At 36.2% G+C, this 24,382-nt stretch overlaps 1 protein-coding gene across 3 annotated transcripts in view; it reads left to right on the forward strand.

Annotated features, from left to right (window-relative positions):
• Positions 1–24,116, forward strand: part of LOC134485907 (rho GTPase-activating protein 20-like) — a 38,258-nt gene extending 14,142 nt beyond the window's left edge. The window contains exons 6-19 of one of the 3 annotated variants that reach the window (XM_063282886.1): positions 931–1,008; positions 1,778–1,841; positions 4,893–5,072; positions 6,807–6,976; positions 7,263–7,424; positions 9,159–9,268; positions 9,656–9,845; positions 13,599–13,860; positions 14,772–14,911; positions 16,090–16,293; positions 18,726–18,835; positions 20,034–20,217; positions 22,927–23,167; positions 23,859–24,116. In XM_063282886.1, coding sequence (XP_063138956.1) covers positions 931–1,008; positions 1,778–1,841; positions 4,893–5,072; positions 6,807–6,976; positions 7,263–7,424; positions 9,159–9,268; positions 9,656–9,845; positions 13,599–13,860; positions 14,772–14,911; positions 16,090–16,293; positions 18,726–18,835; positions 20,034–20,217; positions 22,927–23,167; positions 23,859–23,920 — 2,157 coding nt within the window. In that variant the 3' untranslated portion in view covers positions 23,921–24,116. The remainder of the gene's footprint in view (positions 1–930; positions 1,009–1,777; positions 1,842–4,892; positions 5,073–6,806; positions 6,977–7,262; positions 7,425–9,158; positions 9,269–9,655; positions 9,846–13,598; positions 13,861–14,771; positions 14,912–16,089; positions 16,294–18,725; positions 18,836–20,033; positions 20,218–22,926; positions 23,168–23,858) is intronic. The other 2 variants (XM_063282887.1, XM_063282888.1) reach the window with 2 other exon arrangements.
• Positions 24,117–24,382: the final 266 nt, after the last annotated feature.

Below are 24,382 nucleotides of genomic sequence, written 5' to 3' on the forward strand. Positions count from 1 at the left end.
GGATAGCGAGGGGGCACTTGTCTGTTTTATATATAAGAGATTGTTTCCTGGACACAACATGTATTGCAGATAGCTGATACTATAAACACTGTCTTCATAAAGATATACCTACCTACTCACTGTCATACACTATGATAATGTATCAGAACTCTAGGATATCAGTGCTATCAGATTGCTATGATTTGATTTCATGCTTGGTTCTTCTTGCTGTCTTCCTAGGTCTCTGGAGAAGATTCTAAATGTGAGAGGCAGTAGAGAGCTAAAAATATAAGCACCTTGCTTGTTCTTGGAAGTATTAAGTCATGGAGAATATCTCAAATATTCATTTTGGTTTCTACTTCTATCACCATTACATATTTCAGTACCATATATCTGTATATCATCCAGCAAAATTCAAAGCATGAAATGAAGAGAGTTCTAAATCAACTTTTGTTTGTTTTGTTTTCATTTTCTTTTATTTTTTGTTTTTGTCTTTTGATTTTTTTATTTGCTGCTTCTATTTGTCCTGATTTTCCTAAAACTGCGCACATGCTGTGCATGAAAGTAAGGCTGTAAAATGTTGGAAGTCTAACAAATGTTGGTGGAAGAAAAGAGTTGTGTTCTATCTTAAATGCCCTCTGCCTTGTCCGCTGCCATAGTATAAGAGTATTAGGGTGTGGAGCTCCTGCAGTCATGGCTACTCAGTCTTCCTTTATCATATACAACCTGGCACAGCTATGTTTTAATACCAACTGCCCACAGAGTTAATTTTGTGATAAATATGTTACAAAATCTTCTAGAGTTATCTTAAGGGAAGAAATCAAGATGTGTAGTCTATATTAGAGCATTTATTACAGACTGTAGATTATAAGGACTGTTTAGACAGTAACTAAATTTGTAATCATGAATTTCCATTTTATTTGACACCATACTTCTCTGTACTTTTCATAGTCTTTATGTGTAACAGCAACAAACATGGATACTGTGAATGATATAATGGAGAAGTTACTACCAATGATAAGAGTGCATGTAAGTTATTTTCAAGTTATTTTGAGTTAAAATTGAATTTTGTTTTTGAGATCCACATATGTGCAAATGTGTACGTATATGAATAATACCATGGAAACTTAATCATGATACATTTATATATCATATTTTACAATATGGTTTTGGAGCTAAAGGCATCTAAGATGTAATATTAGACTTGAGAGGGTCTTTTTTCTTGAATTTTTCTAAGTGTTTTTCAATGCTATTGAGCTATACTTTACTATCACTAGACAATTAAGACATTGAAACACATGTAATAAAGTGGGATTAATTGGTCGTATGTACACATCTGATATAAAGGATGCCAATCTTAGAGGCAATAAGATTTTTGTTTCTTTTCTTCTTTCTTTTGTTCTTTACTTCTTCCTCTTTGTTAAAATTTCATAGCATTTCTTTTTTGATATATAATTCCTCTCAACTCCCATTGCATCTTTTTCTTTGTGAGTGGAATTGTGAGTAATTTGGTAATAATATTGGTCTTGGTTAGTGTTGATGGCTGAATGCAATTTCTTATTCTACTGTGGATCAATAGAGCATGGGTAGTCCTTTAGGTAGGAAAAGTAAGTACCCAAGGTTTTTTTCCTGAATCAGTCCTGATGGCTCAAACCGGTGGTCAGAAAACAAATCATTAATACTTGTCCTAATGATTTCCTTGCTAGACAGCTAGAAATTGTAAGTAAATAAAATCACTAGAATCTTTAAGACTCTTTTGTCAGGTTATTTGTGACATTTGGTTCTTTTTCACTCCCAGAACATTGAAGATTACCAACTTTGGTTCAGTCCTGGCCACAAGGAAGCTCCAAGAGCACTCCAAGGTAAGTAACAGGGAAATCTAAGGAAGGACTAACTGAGTTCAGTGGTCTAACCCTGAAAGCTCAATATTTTCATCATTTATCCTTAAATTTGAATACACATTAAAACAAAATAACTAAATATTTCTTTCATTAAATTCCTAATTAATAACTTTAACATAGCCTTCAAGCACGCACATTATAACATCTCATGATGAAAGATACAGAGATCTGACAAAAAATAACTGAAACATCTGTGCTTTTCACTTGAGAAACATAAGTTTTGAAAAAAGAAAAACAATTTTTTGATATATTTTTTCTGAAAAAAATAACTGAAAAAAAAAAGGTTGGTAATCATTACAGAAAATGCTACTAGTCTAAGAAATATCTCCTTAATTCCCAGTATCCATGTGGTAGCTCATTGCACTCCAGCACTCCAGTGTCCAGGGATCACATACCTAATCCGACCTGCACAAGAATCAGGTTCAACATTGTACATGATATACATTGGTGCAAAACAGCTACAAACAAGAACGAGTCTAAAATTAAAACAAACACATTCAAAGAACAATTCAGTGTTTCTAAGGAAACTGCGTTCACAACGTGTGTGTGTGTGTGTGTGTGTGTGTGTGTGTGTGTGTGTGTGTGTGTGTCTGTGTGTGTGAAGATTTCTCATAAGCAAAAGAAATTTGGCAACTTTAAAAGTATTCTGCTTATTCCAAACTGTGATTCTGTTTCATAATGAAAACGGTGAATGTAGACAAATCCCTGAATCCATGTGAAATCTGCATTTCCCATCTCCCTATGACCAGCCATCCCCACTGAATGAGAGATCGTATTCAGAATGTTGGAGATTTCCTGGCTGACCTGCTCCTTTTTCTGCTGCCTTTTTTTTTTACTTCTCACTAAGTTATTGCTAAATAAATAATACTAATAATATGATCAGAACAATTTGGATAAGATTTAAAATTCTGAGATCATCAAGTATATTTCCAGATGTGATCTTTTAAAAGCTAAAGAAAAGGTGAAGTTCTAATGCATAAAATGACATTCGGAGAAGTGACAGTAACAATATCTTTGGAGATCAGAGAACATTGTTATTCAAAATGCTCTCATGTATCATGAAAGAATCTGTGGAGATATTTCTGTTTATTTGAAGGAAACTGAAACTGGACTCCTGTTATTTTTCTTCAATATTTATTTTCAGTGTTTTAATACACTAGATAATAAGCAGTGAAAACGCAGCCCACACACTGGACTTTATTTCCCTTTATGCAACAATGTATTGCTTCTTAGTCCAGGCTGGTAAGCAACGCTCCACCCTCACTGTCCTAAGTAAATGAACATGGAAAACACAGACGTGTGCCAGCATCATCCGAGCTTTTCACTTTGTATAAGGTGGACCCGAGAGCACTACTCAAGTCAGTGAAAAGACAAATGCTGAGTGGCACATTGTACAGTAAATTCACTGAGTATCACCTTGATAACATTTTAATTCTGACACTTGGAAGAGCTTTGTACATCATGAGGCTTCAGAAAATCTCAGGAACTTAACTTTCCTGTTTCATTTCTGAACATCATTTTGAATGTGTATTTCAACCCACAGTCCATCCACAAGTATGTATCAGTCATGTCTAGATTTTCCCATATTGATCCTTTGGAGGGATCTGGAGGCCTTTCATTTCAATGCTGCTGTGAATCTTTCTCTGATTTTAGCACTGACATTGTGTCTGAGGCAAAAGAAACGGGAAACCAAGCCTTTAATCATATTGGTGATACATCAGAAATGGACAAATCCAAGGTTTCAGACATCCTAGGAAACCATATCCACAACACAGCACATATGCTCTAATATTTCGGTAGAGTCAATAACATAAAACAGGGAGAGCACCTTAAGCACCTGGATTTAATTCCTATTTTGTATTGTCCAAACAATCTAAAAATGGTGTTTTGAGAAAGGAATTAGTCTTACTGCTTGTGAAAAACACGCATACACACACACACACACACACACACACACACACACACACACGTTTTGTGATCTCAGTTTCCTTAAAGACACTGAATTGTTCTTTGAATGTGTTTTGGTGCCTTTCTAGGTCCAGCAGATAGGGGAGAGTTTACTTCAATGGTTGTTCATATGCCTTTATGGAGAAATATGTTTGGTTTCATCCAGTTTTGTGATTGGATACTTTCCTCTGGTGACTCTTCTTAACCCACAGATTATAAAATATCTTGGGAAAGTTGTCTATTGCATACAACTTCATCCTGCCTCATCACCAGGACACATTCTCTCAGGTCCATGCCCCCAAATACAGTACTCAGAAGGAACTATTGAGGGTCCAAAAGGCCTCATGTGTTTTTTATAGCCTACAGCATCAACCTGACCGTTGTCAAGGAGAACAGTGACTGAAGTGAGCTGAGGCCATTACATTTCACTGATATCAACATAACTTGGCCTCATATTACGAATGGAAACAGACTCTTTATCATTGTGGCCATCATCAAGAGAGTTAAAATTTTGGACAGAAAAGTGCTTAACATAGCTAATAGAATTACTTATATAGTACTAGTCCTCAAACCATATGAAGATATATATATATTTATATATATGTGTGTGTGTGTGTATGTATATGTATATTGTGAGAAATAGCAATATATATTATGTGTGTATGTATATGTATATTGTTGTGAGAAATAGTAAAATTGATTGATATACATCTTGTCAAGTAAAGTAAGTTTCTTATGATGTAAAGATCTTAATGATATCAAGACTCCAACTGGTAGATCTTAGTATAGTCAGAGTAGAAAACAGCATAACTCTGCCATACAAAGCGCTCTATTATCTAAATGAAATGATAAATTGACATTTTTCTCCTTGATTTCAGAGTTGTCAGCGTACACAAACTTACTTTGTCACAATATCCCTGTCAGTCTCCCTATGCTTAGGATGCACAGTCTCTAGTGTCCAGAAGAGGATGAGTCCTGAAATAGAGCATTGCTTACTAATCCCATTGGAAAGGTTGCTTACACTCGTTATTATCAGTTTCCACTCATCTTATTTTCTTCTCATAGGCCACGAGTATCCATATGACATTATAATGAACAACGTTCAAAATAACCTCAGTAAATCGAACTCAAAAATTTTCACGGCTTTCCCCCCCTTGCCTGGGCTGTTTATGGAAAACCAAAGCTGGGATACAGGAGGGCAGTTCATATTAAAGCCCAGAGACTCAGCTGGAAGCCAGCAGCAAGGTGAGTCCTCCACCTTCCTTCATTACCATCGCGGTTCCCACTTCAATTTCACATGAAATATCAATGCACGTTGTCATTTCTTTCATGGGAGGGGCACTGTAGAAAACATACCATAAACAAAACAATATGTCCTAGGTCCAGTTTGACATTTCTATATTCTGATATCAAGGTTATAGGGAAAACATTTCATTTGTTCCCAAGATATAGTCAAAATAAGCTGGTATGCTAAGGCACAATATGGACATAAATGTGTGCACACATCTTTTGTTCCACTAGAATATGATTACATGTGTTTCATGACCAAAGCAGAAAAGTACCTAAAGAGTGCAATTAAGCTATTAAATTACACAAGACACAGAAAAGTCATATGTACAGAATTGAAAATAATCTGTTTCCAACTAGAGTATAAGTAACCGTAGTCTCCGAGTTGAGACTCTAATCTGATTTCAGTCCCATGAAAGCAGACATACTTTTATGTCTTTTACACCTGCATCTGGATTTCAAACAGAACTAATACTTAAGTTCTGGGATCCCTTTCAAATAATGAAAAAATTTCATTATTTTCCCTTTACTCTTGCATATGCCTCTATTGTTTTTAAGTTCATTTTTTTCTAAAAACATTGTTTGTATGTATATATGTGCAGTCGCACACACATGCTAGAATACATGTGGACGTGAAAACATGCATATACACACCAACTCATTCAACTCGTTCAGTCTGTATGGTGTTACTTGTGTTTTCAGGCCTGAATTTTTTTGTTTTAGACAAATAGCCACTATGTTACATGGAGAAAAAATATTTTATACTTTGTTACAAGAGTCCTTTCTTTACTTTTAATACTTTTTTTTAAGTAACATATGTAAGATTTCATAATGGTCTGATTTTCCTAAAGAAGTCTGGGAAGAGAAAAAGAAACTTTGATCTCATATTTTAACTTACACAACTGGAACCAGGGTACAGAGTTTGACAAGATAGTCATGGATATGGTCTCATTAAAGGGACAAAGTGCTAATGAGATAAATTAATTTTTTTCTCCATCTTTATTAACTTTTGTATTATTATTTACATTTCAATTGTTATACCCTTTCCCGGTTTCTGGGCCAACATCCCCCTAACTGCTCCCCTTCTTTATGGGTATTCCCCTCCACACCCTCACCCATTACCACCCTTCCCCCAACAATCACGTTCACCAGGGGTTCAGTCTTGGGAGGACCAAAGGCTTCCCCCTCCACTGGTGCTCTTACTAGGCTATTCATTGCTACCTGTGAGGTTGGATCCCAGGGTCAGTCCATGTGTGGTCTTTGGAGAAAAATTTAACAGTGGTTCTTCTCAGAGCTTAACAAGAAAACTACAAATGGGAATATCTTCACTATGACATTTGAAGAGAATAGAAAACAGATTGATGTGAATAAAATTGAGGGTGACTATGAAAACGAATATGTCTACTAAAGACACTACCTGAACATAGTTCAGGGAACTTGTGCAATTAGATACCAAGTATCTTATAATGCAGTACAACTTAGACAGCATCATGTGAGAATTCCCACTGGATCATGTCTTTGAGATATCTCTAAGATGAATAACTGTATAGAGTATAGGGAAGAAAAATATATAGACTCTACAGGATGACTAACCAATTCCAACTGGGACATTATCCAATTGGGATTTGTTTTTCTAAAGGGCCACTATAAACTACACTATTCCAGGTAATGATCATCTCATCTCCTCCTTAGATGCAAAGGAAAGACCTAGAAAATTTTGCATGACATCATGTTTCCATGGGGGCTCTGTGCCCCACCATGACCAAGAATGCAGTGACCCGAGAGATGATAAGAGAGGAAAACTTTTTGGGCAAGATTTGAGCTCCATTTGTCAGGATGGCAAACTGCCCACCATAATTCTGGTAGGTCTCACATGATTCCTTTTGGGAATTTCCTAAGGAAAATCTAATTAAAAAGGAAGTGTTGCCGATCTTTCAAGTTTAATATTAAGGTGGGATGTGTACAACAAGAGATTGAGGCAAAAAAAACCAAAAACAAACAAATAAACATATAAAAACCTGTTCGAGATCCTACGTGCTAGCATTTGCACAGTATCTGTGCACACGGTTGCTCTGGTTCTCAAGGAGCCAGTAGTGCTTTGTGCTGCATGATGTCTGACAGGTATTCATTCCCCTTTCTTCCTTTCAGGACATGCTGTCCAGAATAAAAGATAAAGGACCTACAACAGACGATATATTTTTAATAACTCCCAATGGATCATTATGCAAAACTATAAAGGAGAAATTGGACAATGGGGAAAATGTGGATATATATCAGCAACCAGTGCATGTGGTAGCCTGGATCTTAAAGGTATGGAAAGTCCTTTGTCACCCAAGCTCATGACTTCTCTGAGTGTACATGAGTGGTTTCCTTCATCACGCATTCCCTCAAGTGACCTTAGATACATATGAGAAAAATCTGGTAAGCTCAAAGTTCTTCTGCTCTTCAAAACATAAGGAATAGGGATTCAACCCAAAATCTGGTCAGAATGAGCAGTAATGTAACTAATTTCTTTCATTTGAATTTTTTCATGGGGGACATGGAGGCTGACTTTATACATGAATACAAGTGTCACCTGGTATGCATGCTTAGTCAGATGCATTTGACTACCAGTGTTCTTCATGCTTTGTCATTCCTCAATGTAGAGTATGGGATTCCCTCATGTGTCTCTTTGCTACACATACCAAGTAGGCTCTCATGCCCTGCTTGACCTTATCTCAAGAAATAATGGTATCGAATGCAGATCCTCATGGCTGTGAAACAGGCATACGTAATCACTCTGCTATTTCTTCAGCACCAGAAGATGATATTTTCTCTTTATTTAAAATTAGCATTCAATTACGTCATTTCACTCCTTCCTTTCCCTTGCTCTAAGTTATTTTCCATGTCGATCTCCGACTTCTGCTAAAATACATGGCCCATTTTCCTTTGCCTTTATTATTATATGGTTAAAAAGGAGTACATAAATATGTGAAAACCACCTGATAAGTCTATGGACTTGGAAGTACATGGACTATTTCTGAGCAAACCAACTGTGATTTGCTTACAAATTAGGGCGTTCCCTTTAGGAGACACTAATTTTCTCACATTTTGTAGTATTTATGTAGTATTTATTCTTCATCTAGTAATTTATCTTCACAATATTTACTCATTCCCAGTTAGTGTTATTAATATGTATGATGTTTTATTCAGAAATTGTTTTGACAAATGTATTGTACTGTTTGACTATCAAAAGTGAAGTCTCCCAAATATTTCTTGATTTTCTGATGCATACTCTTTGACTCTATGAACCATGTTTGGTGTCCAAGGTTCAGGAGTTAGTATGTAGTATGTACATAGTGGGGCTTGGCGCCAAAAGATATTTTCTTCCATGTACTTTGAATAGCTGTGGTTTTCTGTAATACTCTTCATCCATAGCATTCTTTGATATATGAGTAAGGGCTACATTATCTATAAATATTAGCTTAAATATTCAGAACAAATTTGGGAATCATGCATGTTTGGTGAAATCATGATAGAACCTTTTGTAAGAGCTATGACCTCATGTGATCCCATGCGTCCAGTAATAAACATGATTTCTGCACCTCAGAAATCAGGTAGTAACTTACTATTGTTGTTTTTGTTTAGTTACAAAAATTTTATATTTCTGTCATTTGGGGAGAGCAGATGTTGGATAGGGGATTAGTGGAGGGGTAACCTGGAATTGTGTCACCATTTGAGATGCAAATAAATGGTATGATTAATAAAAATATACTTCATGATCTGACGTATTGATCTCTTCTGTGTGCTCAGTTGTCCACTAAAAGCACGCTGAGCTAAGAAGAGATTTTTCTGTACTCCAAGCCCATCTGAAAATCTGCTCCCAGTTTTCCAGTGTTGATGGACAAAACTTACTGGACCTACATATCACTCAACATTCTAACTAGGGCGAAGTTTGGGAGTTGTAAAGAAAGTTAGAACTAACCTAAACATTAGAGTTGAATACGTTGTGAATAATCTCCATATTTAATTTTCTACAAAATATCTTTTTCTCTCTCTCCTAAGGAGTTTCTTCAATCTATCAAAGGAAGTTTACTGACTTCCAAATTATACGACCAGTGGCTTATTGTACCGGAGAAGGTGAATGACAAAGAGAAATTAGCAGCAGTGAAGAGGTAATGGTTGGCAACTTACATGAACAACATCAACAAAATAGAAGTAATATTTGCTTGCACACACTAGAGATTATACATCACAGAAATATTCACTAAAAATACTGAGTGACAGGAAATGATTGCAATTGTTTACACACTTGGAAGACATTTTCAAACAGAAGTGTGACAGGGGAGTCACGGTGGACTATGCTTCTGATCTCAGCTTTGTATTCCAGTTAAATTTGTCACTTTACCCCGAATCTGCGGAAACATTTCAAGCAATATTTTGAATATACATTTTCATTTTATTCACACATGCCCATTCATAAGATACAAGTACTCTGTCCCCTTTCTTCATATTTACAAATAGAGTAAACTTGTTTATAATAACTGGGTTTTTTTGTTCAGTCTTCTAGAAAAACTTCCAAAACCTAATGCTGATCTTCTCAGACAACTGTTTAGAATACTACATCAAATAAAAACAAATTCTTCTGTCAATAATATGTCATCATTCCGTCTGTCTCTTGAGACAGCCCCATGTATTTTATGGCTTCCTAGCTACAGAAATAACATATTGACAAATGATATCGCCAAAAAGGTAACTAGATAAGACCTCCATGACTAGTTTGATAAGCCTTGATAATGAGACAGGAAAACAGGGTTGTCCTGAGAGTCTGGGCTATTTTATTATTGTTGATTGTTTGGTTTTGGTTTTGGTTTTGGTTCATTTTGTAAAATACATACACCTTTGCTGTTTTTCTGGAGAGGAAGAATCATTGGTGCATTTTAAATTAGCAAAATGTAAATTGTTATTTGAGCTCGTGACTCAGTGTTTTGTCAATTGTGATTTAGAATATTCTTAGACTAAAGTGTCAAGAAGAAAATTCTGTGAAATGATAAAAGAAATAAATTCTGGTTACTGGGTTTAGCAATGAGGACTGAATTCTGATGTAATCAGTGTAGAAGGGGGTGTCCTCAACCAAATAAAGACTGTATAATTTGGATTGTTTTATCAGATATGGTTATTATGACTCCTGATTAATATTCTTAAATAGACCTTTGGCTTCTTGATGCTGGTGGTGATTTAGAGAAATTATCGAGTACACTTTTCCATGGTCACTGCATTTCAAATACTACAATACCAAAACTTATCACTATTGGGAACAAATGGTTATTTTGACTGTTAATATTTGAGTTTCTGAGTCATTATAAATTGATCGACTTTCTTAAACCTGTAAGGAGTATATTGTAGTAAAACCTAACTGAGAAAAAAGTATTCCATATATTGTGTAGGATCAAATATCAGAAGGGAAAAAGAGGGTTCCAAAGAACCTGCCATTGGAGATCCATAATTATCCAGTTTCCGCAAAATAGGCATCAGTTCTAATACCTCCCAACACAATCACCCTGAGTATTAAGCTGTTACCCTTGCATCTTCTCTGAGCCATCAGAGACATGTGAATGTTACTGCTCAGATGGCTTTGCCTGTCTGGTACTTTTTAGTCAGCCCATGGGAACGTGCAGTAGAATGGTGACCACATTCAGCGGTCATATTCTCTCTTTAGTTGTACCATTCCATAAGCATCCTTATAAATATGTACAACCATGATTGTGTCAAGGCAACCAAAATTAATGAAGCTAACAGTATATAACACATGCTGGTCATCACAATTTGAAAACTGAAAATCATCCTCTCATATAGTATTGCACTGTGATGATAACACTTGATCATCTGAACTCAAAATCTAACAAAAATTTTCCTCTTAATTGTATAACCAGTGATGATCTTTCAGAATTTTTTCTTTTTTCTTTTAATAATAATGTTTTATTGAATATTTCTCATTTACATTTCAAATATTATTCCCTTTCAAGGTTTGCTGTCCTTAAGCTCCATATCCCATCACCCTCCCCCTACTGTAAGGTATCCCCTCCTCCCAAACCATGCCATACTCACCTCCCAGCCCTGACAATTGCCTATGTTGGAGGGGGTCCAGCCTTGGCAGAACTAAGGGCTTCTTCTCTTTTGTGGCCAACAAGGCCAACCTCTGCTACATATGCAGCTGGAGTCATGTGGCTGTCCATGTGTACTCTTTGAGTAGTGGTTTAGTCTCTGGGAGCTCTGGTTGGTTTGTATTCTTGTTCATATATATATATATATATATATATATATATATATATATATACATGTATATGGGCTGATAGGAGGGGCAGGCTCTGAATGGTCATTCCTCCAGTCTCTGCTCCAAACTTTGCCTCTATATATGCTCCTATCAATATTTTTATTCCCCCTTTTAGGAATATCTGAAACATTTGCACGTTCATCATCCTCCTTGAGTTTCATGTGGTCTATGAATTTTATGTTGGGAAATTCAAGTTTTGGGATAATATCCACTTATCTGTGAATGGATACTATGTGTGTGTGTTTTGTGATTGGGTTCCCTCACTCAGGATGACATTTTTTAGTTCCATCCATTTGCCTATGAATTTCATGAAGTCATTTTTTTGATAGCTGTTTACTACTCCATTGTGTAAATGTACCACATTTTCTGTATCCATTCCTCTGTTGAAGGCATCTGGTCCTTTCCAGCTTCTGGCTATTATAAATTATAAATTATAAATAAGGCTACTATGAACATAGTGTAGCACGTGTCTTTGTTATATGTTGGGGCATCTTTTGGGTATATGCCCAAGAGAGGTATACCTGGGTGCTCAGGTAGTGGAATATCCAATTATCAGAAGAACCTCGAGACTGATTTCAGAATTGCTGTACCAGCAATGGAAGAGTATTCCTCTTGCCCCACATCCTTGGCAGAATCTGTTGTCGCCTGAGTTTTTTATCTTAGCCATTCTGACTGGGGTGAGGTGGAATCACAAAACAACTGGGGTTGTTTTGATTTGCTTTCCCTGATGACTATGGATGTTGCGCATTTCTTTAGGTACTTCTCTGCCATTCGATATTCTTTAGCTGAGAATTCTTTCTCTAGCTCTGTACCCATTTTTTAGTAGAGTTATTTTACTCTGGAGTCTAACTTCCTTAGTTCTTGTATATATTGGATATTAGCCCTCTATCAGATGTAGGATTGATAAACATCTTTTCTCAACCTGTTGCTTGTCATTTTGTCCTAATTTCAGTGTCCTTTACCTTAATGAAAATTATGCAGTTTGATGAGGTCCCATTTGTCCATTCTTGATCTTAGAACCTAAGCCACTGGTGTTCTGTTTAGTGTCCATGTGTTCGAGACTCTTACCCACTGTTTCATCTATTAGTTTGAGTGTGTCTTTTTTGATGTGGATGTCCTTGATCCACTTGGACTTAAGCTTTGTACAGGGTGATAAGAATGGATCAATCTGCATTCATCTACACACTGACCTCCAATTGAACCAGCACCATTTGCTGAAAATGGTATCTATTTTTTTCCAGAGGGTGGTTTTGGCTCCATTGCAAATATCAGGTGACCATAGGTTGTATGGGTTTATTTCTGGGTCTTAAATTCTTTTCCATTGATCTACCTGCCTGTCTTTTTACCGATACCCTGCATTTTTATCACTATTGCTTTGTAAAATAGTTTGAGGTTTGCGATGGTGATTCCCCCAGAGTTCATTATTGTTGAGGATAGTTTTCATTAACCTGAGTTTTTCATTATTCCAAATGAATTTGCAAATTGTTCTTTCTAACTCTGTGAAGGAATGCGTTGGAATTTTGATGGAAATTGCATTGAACCTGTAGATTGCTTTTGACAAAATGGTCATTTTTACTATGTTAGTCTGGCCAATTCAAGGGTATGGGAGATCTTTCCGTCTTCATAGATCTACTTCATTTTTTTCTTCAGAGCCTTGAGTATATTGTCATACAGATCTTTCACTTGATTGTTTAGACTCACTCTGAGGTATATGATGTTATTTGTGACTATTTTGAAGGGTGTCATTTCCCTGATTTCTTTCTCAGCCTGTTTATTTTTGGAGTAGAAGAAGGCTTCTGATTTGAGTTAATTTTATACCCAGCCACTTTCCTAAAGTTATTTATCATAACTCTCAGGGAACTTTTGGTTGTTACTTAAGTATACTAGCATATCATCTGCAAATAGTGATATTTTGACTTCTTTCCAATTTGTGTCCATTTGACCTCCTTTACTTGTCTGATTGCTCTGGCTAGGACTTCAAGTACTATATTGAATAACTAAGGAGAGAATGGGCACCCTTGTCTAGTACCTGATTTTCCTGGGATTGCTTCAAGGTTCTCTCTATTGAGTTTGATGTTGCCTACTTTTAACCACTAAGAATCATAAGTAAAATGTGATTTGTAACCGTGCAAAATGACAAAGACCCTCTCTGTTTGCTCCATTTGTCACAGATTTCTCTGGTAACATTTATGATCGACAATTCTCCAGAACTGTTTGGAGAGGACATTGTGGCAGTTTGGTATGAAACATCACTGTACCATCCTCCCGGACTGAAGTACCCATGTTCCCAGAATACTCCATCTAGCAATGGGATCATGGAGGAAACGGAACATGGACTCAGCAGCTGCCCCGGTGAGAGGACATGCACCCCTGATTTTGATGAACTGCCGAGAAGTGGTGCAGCTGCTTCAATTCCATATGAGGGCATTCTAGGTGTGTATAGTTGTTCTACTGACATAACTAAAACTTAGAATCTTTAAGCACAGAAAACATGAACTGCAACAAACAGCAATGAAGAATTTACTAAGTCACGTGAAGGCAAACTTCACCTGGGCATGTATTACCCGAGTGTTCAAATTTGCCTCCAAAGTTTGGTACATTTGTGTCTTGTCCTGAGTTTATCTTAGAGGTTAATACCAGAAATGAGATTAGTAATTAAGGATATGTAAAGAAATGATACTTACAGTGATAGATTATTAATATAGATTCTCATAGTAGGAGAGCAATTCAATTCCAAATTGGGTTTTCTCTATGTAAAGGCTTTGGCTGTCCTCAAACTTACCTTGTAGACCTGGCTTATCTCACACTCACAAAGATCGCCTAGGCTCTGCTACTTGGAATAATCTTGGAACAAAGGAATGTGCCACCATGCTTTTCTCATATGCAAGTCCTAGAGTATAGCATAATATACCCATATTGGCAACATAGACTGAATGATATCAGATTTGAGCTCACAGTTCAGGACAGGAAACTAAAGGGCTATAATATAAATGAAATCAGGCAAGTTATTTTACTGTTAGTTTACAGTTGTCCATGGCTGTTCAGTCAAAAAAGTCACACAGGGGAGTCAAAGATTGGTAATATATTAATGCTGTATTCTAATACCTATATGCATAGCTTTCAAGGCAAACAGAAGACTTTAATTTTTATACCAGAAATTTGGCCCATATGCAACTATATATACAGTGCCTTATAAAGCAATCTTATTATTAAATGTTATGATACTGATTAGTTATTTTCTGTGTATTTGTGATGATGTACAAGACATGCAGGCTATAAAATGAAAAGGGCATTCAAGGGCTAAGTGACTTCAATTACAGCAAATGATTTCCCTTCTTTCGTAGCCTCAGAGAAAGGTGAAGGAAATGAGTCCACAACCCAACCAGAACCTGTTCAAAATTCACCAACACCACAAACCAAAAAAGAATTGGGGAATTGTTCCCCCAATATTCTCAAAGATGTTAATGTGCCTGCTGTGATACTTGTGAGTTTCATTTTGGATTTTTACAGCTCTCCTATTTCCCATAATTTTTTCTGAAGCTTTGTTTTAAGTAAATTATTACATCAACTGGATGAATGTATCGATAAACTATTCATGAAAATAGAAATAAATACCAATGATTTTTCAGTCATATCATTTAAATAAAAATGAAAAAAAAGAAAAGAACTTGTATTCCTATGCTCTGCACTGATTTCAGCAAAGACCCAAATTAACAAGCTTGTTCAATGAAATGGACTTATGGAAGTACCCACTGATTCCCCAACTATCAATTATTTCTACCGCATTACACCTCCATATTACTCTAGACTCTACTTAAAATCATTGCCCGAGGTTGCTCAATATTATAATTAAAAATATCTGTAGACCTTTGTTTGATATTATCAATGAATGAAATATTCACATTGTTCTTTGCTATATACTAATCTTTTTATCCTAATGGACTATATGCAAATTCCACATAATATGATTTAGTCAGTTTTAAGTAAGCTACTAGATTTCCAGCTACTATTTTCATTTACTATCCAGCATCTATTTTAGCCCTATGTCTCTGCCAGGAATTTATGCTGTGTGTGAGCAAGTTTTCAGTAGAATTTTCTGTTAACAATGATTATAAACATGTAACCAATTGAAAATAGGGACTAAATATATTTATGGTCATCATATTTACATTGTAAAACAAGGGAAGAATGATTGAAATTTACCCGGGTTTTTAAATGGGACAGCAGCTTTAGGCATAGATAGCTGGAAATAAGAAGTCACACAAGAAGGAAATAAAAGTCTCAAAAGTTTAGGATGTTCCGATTCATAAGAGAGGCCAGGTAAAACAGGAAGTAAAATAGCAATGTGATCTCTGAAAGAGAAATATTCCAATGGTAACGTAGAATGGCATGCTTTAGGAAGATATTCAGATAAGAAAAGAAAAATGAGAGAGGACCATTCACCACAATGCTTTGGATCAGAACTGTGATTAAATGCTGAGGATTATCTGAGTCCAACAAAACACTCATGCCTCAAATTGGGGAAAATGGATTAGGGAAGAAAATATATTTGGAGGCTAAAACAAAAAAGTTCAAAGTCTCCTTCATTCTTCATAGTTGTAGCTCAACATTCCAAAATTGCCTTTGCTCAGGTTCACAATAAAAGACATATTTGTGCTTCAGGTGTGTGGATCCCTAACAATACAAGATTATCCTTATCCTACACAGGATATGTTGTCCGTAATTGCGGAAAAAGGACAATGTTCTGATGACATATTCAGAATGCAATCAGAAAAATCACACTGGTCCCTTAAGGAAAAGGTTAACACCGGAAAACATGTTAACTTGAAAGAAGAATCCGTGCTCACTGTCGCTTCTGTCGTAAAGGTAAGTAATGTTTTTGCATCACCAACATTCAGCATCCCTCTGGTTTCTGTCCTTGAGATTTCATGATGATGACAGTTTCCTTGAACTATAGACACATGACCTCTTGGTAAGAGGCAAGGTAGGTAAAAGTCTGAGAATCTCAAAGATTCATCACAAAGTCACAGGTGAACATCATCTGTTAGAAGTTAACTTCCTCAAATATCGGATGGAATTTGGTTTGGCGATACAAATGTCCCCACTGACGTCACCTCTGACTGTACCATGTGAGTAATAGCAGGGCAAGTAATAATACTGGGAAATGTGCGTTTAAAAACACATATCTCAAATCATACTGACCAAAAGTATTCCTCATAAATAACAACAGTACAAAAGAGCTAGTCCATGACAGATTTTAATAGGTTATGAGAGAGTTGGATGTTGCACTCTGTCCAGTAAATACACGAAATTGTTTTCCATCTCTACCAAAAATAAATAAATAAAACTGCACCCTCACTTTTGCCAAATATCACCATCCTAATTCTCAAATAATGAAAAATTAGCCTAACCTTTTTCAAAATAGTCTTTTATGCTTAACTTACCAGTGAGCAGCAGTAGCTCTGGAGCAAATATCATTGCTTTCTTTTATTTGGGCCATAATCTGAGTTTTCCTCTCAGTAGACTGTGGAGCTATGGCCCAGACCTCAAGAGAAAAGATAGTGCTGTGAGAGTACGCATGCTTAATAACATTAGGCAAAATTACTGAATTGTCCCTCTTTGGCCAGAGAGCCTGACCTGGGCATCTGGCACTCATTGCCAGAAATCTGGACACCTCATGGAGAGGAATATGAAGATCAGTAACTGAAGGAGTCCATGTGTATTCATAGCAATTTGTGTGTTCACAAAAAACAGACAATTTTCCCTTTTTGTGATTTGCAGTCCTTGATAAAACATGAAACTTTATTGTGGTACCTCATGAAGTAAGACACTTTTCTGTGCTTCAACCAGGCTACTGCTTACAATTTATTTAAATATTTGCATATTTACATATTAAAAGGAATGGATATAAAACTGGGAAATCATCTGACTTGTAAAACAGGATGCTCAAGAAAGATCACAACTATTTCAAGTGGACCTGTAGGCAGAGGTGCCCTTGTATATTATATGAAAGGAAGTACAGATTCACCAGATTATACAATCAGAATGAGATATTTACAGACGCTGCCATTTTTTGATGGTTGCTTTTTTTCTCGAAGAGTACTTAGGTATTTGTTAGTTTTGTTAATTTTTTTTAATGGTTACTGCACTTTTTTCTTTTTCCTGTAATTTGATTATTGTTTTCTATTTATTTATTTACTTATTTATTTAATAATTTGTTTATTTACTCTTTCTAAATCTTGAGTGCTGCCCCTACCTCATCACTCTTCAGAGTCTCTTCCCTTTTCCTCTGAGCTGGTTAGGGCCCCCTGATTTATGCTCACATCCTGGCACATGAACTCCCTTCAGAATTAGTACATCAATTCCACTGAGGCCAGTGAGTGAACGATTTCCACAGACACTCGACAGATTTATGGAACCCCACTCTACATGAAGATCACATGGAGACCGAGCTGCACATTTCCCACACGTGTGCCCTAAGTCATGATGCACCTTCTACATGCTATTGCGTTGGTGGTCAGTCCTTCATAGCTCCCAGTGTTCCATTTTCACTGACTCTGTGGGTCTTCCTGTGGAATACCTGTCTTCTCAGGACCATGATTTCTTTCCCCGACTCTTCCCTGTGAGTCACTGAGCTTTATTCTATGTATGTCTGTGGGTTTCCTTATCTGGTCCTTATCTGGTTCAGTTGGCTGCTGGGTGAAGCCACACAGAGAGCAGTTATGATAGACTCCTGTCTGGATGTCCCACACGTCAGGCTGTGAAGTGGTGTACAGATCTCTGCTTGCAGGTAGTTGAGTAAACTGCAAGCCAGGAAAGGCAATTTGAACAGAGTAGGTTTATTTCAATGATACTGTAGCCAGAAATCTGCTTCTTTGTTTGTAGTTCTAGGTAAGAACACATAAGTTCTTGCCTGGAGGTTCTACTTTTGAGCCAAGGTTCTGGGTAGTTGACAGGTAGAAAACCTCTTGAGGAAGTAGGGTCTCAACCAGTGGTTGTCAGCGTCCCTAATCCTGTAACTCTAATATAGTACATGATGCTGTAGTCCCGCCTAAACATGACATCATTTGGCTGTTATTTGATAACTGAAATTTTGCTACTGTTATGAATTATAATGTGTAATTTATGGAATATCTGATGTGCAGGATATATAATATGTGATCCCCCAAAAGATCATGACACACAAATTGAGAATCATGGGTCTAAACGGCTAAATTTTAAACAAAAGTATTTCTCAAGTACATCCTACAATATACATTGACCATTACTTTTTTGTTTTCTTTTCATTAAAAAAAAAGGACTTTATCAAAAATATCGAAGGAAGTTTACTTTCCTGTGATTTATATGAAAATTGGCTTAGCATCCCAGATGAAGGACCACTCCTTGGAAAAATTGCATCCATCCAAAAGTAAGCACGTGAGGAAATGCACTAATATAGAAACAGTACTTTTTTTAAGGTACAAAGGCTTTTGTTTATAGATTGAAAACTGGAATGATGTCCCATTCCAAGAGGTTTCCTTTGCTCAGACATGTATATTCACTTTATAAACATGTGCATTCCTCAAGCTAGAGTGTTGAATCATGCCTGTAATCCCACAACTTGAGAGTCTTCTACCTTATAATTGTCATGGGTTACAAGAGAGCCTATGCAACATGTTGTGTGCAGGTCAGCCTAGACTGTTGCTTTGATTTCCTGTGTGAAACAAAATAAATATATGTGTGTAATGCCTGTGGGTTATTTGCATTCTCTTATCATGGTATTGTGAGTATTTCACATGTTAAATATATATCACTGATTGAAGCTATCACTAAGTTTGTCTTTCTCAATACAACTTCCTAGAGAAGTCTGGGTTAGGAATAGCTTTGACTTCTTTGAATCATTTTTCGGTATGATACTTCACTGAAATATTTCCTAAGTGGCAGAAGCTTTGAGCTCACATTGTTACCCAAGAACCCAAAATCTCTGCCTTGCCTACAGGAGAAGCTTTTTATAATTGCATTGTATAGAGTCACTAGTGTGCTTTTTGGTCCTTATGTTCTTTTTTTGTTTTTTGTTTTGTTTTGTTTTGTTTTTCCAGAGCTGGGGACCGAACCCAGGGCCTTTCACTTGCTAGGCAGGTGCTCTACCGCTAAGCTAAATCCCCAACGCCTGGTCCTTATGTTCTATAGTGTCATGAGAGTGTTACATGAATTCATACTGTATTCGATATGTAATGTGTTTAGATGGTGGCTGGAAAGATGTTTCACTGTTTAACAACACTGGATGTTTCCATGCACAGAACAGACATGGCCTGCCTCAATCTTCATTCTCTCTAATACTAGGGATCCTGATAACTTCCTCTGGGTTCTGTGGGTAACAGCTATACTTGTAGCACACAGAAATTCATAGAAAATTTGTATTTTTCCCATAATTCTATAGGGAGAAGTGATTTCCAGAAAAAAACTTGAGGCAATACTTTGACTGTATATTCTTATTCATTTTGAATTCTGACTATCCAGTGAGCTGGTCTACAAAATATTTACACCGATTTTTCTTTAAATTTAGAGTTTTGTAAGTGACATTACTTGTAGGACCGTCAGTAAAATTCTCCTATTTATTTGTATAGTATCCTTTTGAAGATGCCAAAGCCAAACTACGTTTTGCTTAAGCAACTCATCTGTGTTCTACAAAAAATTAAAGCTGCTTCTACGAACCAATTAGACACCTTTGACTTGTCTGTTCGCATAGCACCTCATGTTTTATGGAATCCGACTTGTAAGACCTTATTTGGGAGGGATCTCTCAAAGAAGGTAAGGGGTCTGATTTTCCCTGTGGAAACAAAGTACTCACTGTACTTCAGGAATTTGGAATACCTCAGAAAGATTACAGATATTAGGGGACACAGGAGAATTGCATTCTTCTGGTGTGGGAGATATACTGTTCTATTTCAGGAAGGATTGGGAAAGGGAATTTTTAATGTAGTTTGATGTAATTGAATTATTTCTTTTTGGTTCTTTCCTTTTTTCTCTTTTCCTTTAAAGTTATTAATTTTAGATATCGATGTTTTAACCAGTAACATCATGGCTTGTATAGTGGTAGTTCAAGGAGACTACAGTGAAGTTGAAAAAATATCCTGATTACCTAGTATTTTATTTGTTTTCTATTGTAGACATACTTTGGAGCACATGATACTTGTGTTTCTTTTCTGCTCCTTTTTTTAGGATTTGTATTTTTTAAAATTTTTTATTGGATACATTTCTTTACTTAAATTTCAATGTTATTCCCCTTCCCAGGTTCCTGTCCATAGGTCCCATTCCCTCCTCTCCTCCTCCCCCATATGGATATTCCCCCTATAATTCCCCCTGACTGCTCCCCCATATTCCCCTGCACTGGGGTGTCCAACCTTGGCAGGACCAAGGGCTTCCCCTTCCACTGGTGCCCCAACAAGGCTATTATCTTCTTCCATATGCAGTTGGAACCCTGGGTCAGTCCAAGTATAGTTTTTCAGAAGTGGTTTAGTCCCTGGAAGCTCTGGTTGGTTGGCATTGTTGTTTTAATTATGTTGCAAACTCCTTCAACACTTTCAATACTTCCTCTAATTTCCCCCAAGGGGGTCCTGTTCTCAGTTTGATGGTTTGCTGCTAGCATTGATCTCTGTATTGGACATGCTCTAGATGTATCTCTCAGGAGAGATCTATACCCGGTCCCTTTCAGCATTCATTAGTGGTGAGATTATTATAATTTAGATATATTCACCGCTCAACTGTACTGCTTGTCATATAAAAGCACATTGCATATAATTATATAGGTGTATATAATTATATAATTGAATATATTTACAGAAAGTGATGTAAAGAATAATGATAAAAGTCTAGTGTATATTATGTCATGCGCTTTGTAATATTTAGCACTAACTCCTACTTCTAAGAAAAAGAATAGTGTATGTTTCCAATATTTTAGGTGCTATCTTATGACCTCAGGTATTCTTTAGCTCTTAAGTTTATTATACCCATATGCATTAATATTTTATTATTTTATTACTTTATATCCTTATTGCCTTGAGTACCTTCCTCCAAGTCCCATCCTCAAAAGCCCCTCTTCCCTCAGTTTAATAATAATTTAAAAATTTATTAAATTTTTAAATTTTGGTGGGATGTTTCCACAGAAGAAGGCAGGCGGAAAGATAGGAAAATGAGTGTTAATGAGTTTCATGATGAGAAATTCACAGAGAAGCAGTGAAGAACATGCATTTTGAAAAGGAAAAATTGACAAAAAAACACAAAAATAACAACAACAACAACAAAGAGGAAAGCAAAGTGTATATTTTACCGAAGAGTTTCCAGAAAAAAAGCTCCACAGGAAGGAAGTCATATGATATCACACACAATGGCATAGGATAGCCTAGGGAAAAGCTATTTCCTTTTAGAAAGTGTCTTAATTTACCATCATCGCTGTGATAAAACACTTATGAAAAGCAACTTATGGAGGACAGTTTACTCTTGATGATATACTTCTAGTTACCAGTTAAATACTGAGAAATGTCATGGCACAAACCGAAGCAGGGCAGGAACCTGGAGGCAAGAAGTGAAGCAGGAGCTGGGTAGGTGTTCTGCCAATTGCCCTGCACCTCATATCTTTCTTTGACCAATAGCTCAAGGGTGGCACAATTGCGGAGATACGGGCCTTCCAAATTTCACTGTTAATCAATATACCTTAGACTTCGCTACATAATAGGCAAATCTGATGGGGGCATTGTATCAACTAAGATACCCCTTCTCACCAACTTCTTCTCTCAGTCATTTTTCTATTGCTTTAAAGAAACACAAGGACCAATGGAACTTATTGAAGTAAGTGTTTATTTGAAACTGAGAGTTGTAGAGGGATTACAGTTCTTCAATGGCATCACAGAGGAGCGTGGCTACAGGAAGGAAGGAAGGACAACCAAACAGGAAGCAGAGACCTTAGGGCTTTCATCCTAGGAAGCAAACATGAAGCACACAGGGCACACTGCAAATGGCACCTAGCTTCTGTAAACTTAAATTCTAAGCAATGACATACTTCCTCCAGGAAAGCCAAGCCATGTAAACCACATGAAAATTGTAACAAAGATGGGATCATATATTAGGGTGCTCAGAATTAGACAGTCAACCCATTCAAACGTTCACAAAGAAACTCCACCTTCTCCCCACACCCCAGCAGAACATCAACAATTAAAGAAAGCTTTGAAGTCATTAATTTGATTCATTCATATTTATTCTGGCAGCTCATCAGCTCTGAAATATTACTTTGCTTTAGTAGTTCCTTCATTGTTTGCAATATGTATGAAATTTTTACTATGTTTAGTAAGTCGCAAAGAAATTACAGTCTCCATTTCAGACACAGACTTCATTTCTCAGGTTCATATCTGTTGATAGTAACTGCTAATTTTCCTCATCATTTTGGATTTCAAATTTTATTGATTTCAATTTGGTAAACAATGTGAAATGAGAGGATCTTGTTTTTGCCTTGTGTTGTTACAGTTGTCCATTATACAATTCATGATTGACAACTGTCAAGAATTATTTGGAGAAAATGATAATATATTTTGTGAAGATAATCAGAAGTCTTATGACATCAACCTATCTTCTGATACATTAAATACTTCTGGCAAAGCAACTCTTATGATTGAAACCATAGATGACCACGATGTGAAGACCTCAAAGGCTATTACTAAAGAATTAGAGATGTCGTCTGCTGTTCCTCATGAGGGAGGTCCTACAGGTAGGAGAAGTTTTAATTAGTATTCAAATGAATGGAAGGTTGATAGCATTCTCTATCTTCGTAAGTTTTAAATATCAGAGCAGCATTGGGGCACATAATGATATTAGAGTATGGGAAATGTTTCTAAACAACACTTTAATGAAATTATATGTGAATATGTGTGTATGTGTGTACATATGTTCGTATAATAGGGGATTCCATAATTATCTCCTATAAGAATTCCAGATTCTTAGATGCGATATTACTCTCACTTCTTACCATGATCCATAAGTATTATAGAATGTCTTAGATATGAAATTATTTTTGAAAAGATAACGTAGAAACTATTATTTGATTTAAAAAATCCACTAAACATACTACAAGGTTATACCATGCTCTAACAAGCTTTTATATCTTTGGACAAAAACCTTGTTTAATTTTTTTTTGAGATATAATCTTGCCAAATGGTTATCACTTGGTATGAATATTATGTTGGCCAAGATCCACTACAACCACATATGTGAAGAATAATAAAGAGGCTAAAACATGCCTGATTTAACAAGTAACAACATTCAAAATCAGATATATTGTTCACTGAAGTAATTCTGAATTTAGAGTATAAAATATACTGAAAAATTAATTTCATCTGAAGTGGTACGAATCTGTTATCTGAGAATGTTTTTCTAATTTTGACATTTTATGTTTCATTTAGCAGGCCACAACGGAACAACTTCAAAATATAATGTTCCACAAGAGAAAATTCTTCATGACTGAAGAAGTTTCCGGTCATTGTATTTCAATGTTCTCTTCTACCTCCCACAAACCATAGCGGAAGAGATTATTACAAGAAACAACTTCAGTTTTATATTTAACCATATTGTTTGCTATAATTGTTTTACTCACTATATGTACTTTATGTTATGTATTATATATTATTCTCTATTATAATAAATACTATTGAATTATATTATTTGTTAGACTCCAATGTGGCTGATTTATGATTCTCCACAGTCTTTGGAAAATGGCATGTTCAGTACTCTCCTCTACTTCTGTTACTCAAATCTGTATTCATGTGACGGACCCACTAGAATCACTTTATTCATAGTTTCTTCCAGACTACCATGAAGATGACATTCTGAGTACTGCTCACCAAATGAAAGGTGGGGCTTTATCTGGCCGAATTCTTCCAGATTCTCACCAAACAACAGTCCCCATGGCAAAGAATCAACTACTTAG

Source organism: Rattus norvegicus, chromosome 2 (genome assembly GCF_036323735.1).
Source record: "Rattus norvegicus strain BN/NHsdMcwi chromosome 2, GRCr8, whole genome shotgun sequence".
NCBI classification, from domain to species: domain Eukaryota; kingdom Metazoa; phylum Chordata; class Mammalia; order Rodentia; family Muridae; genus Rattus; species Rattus norvegicus.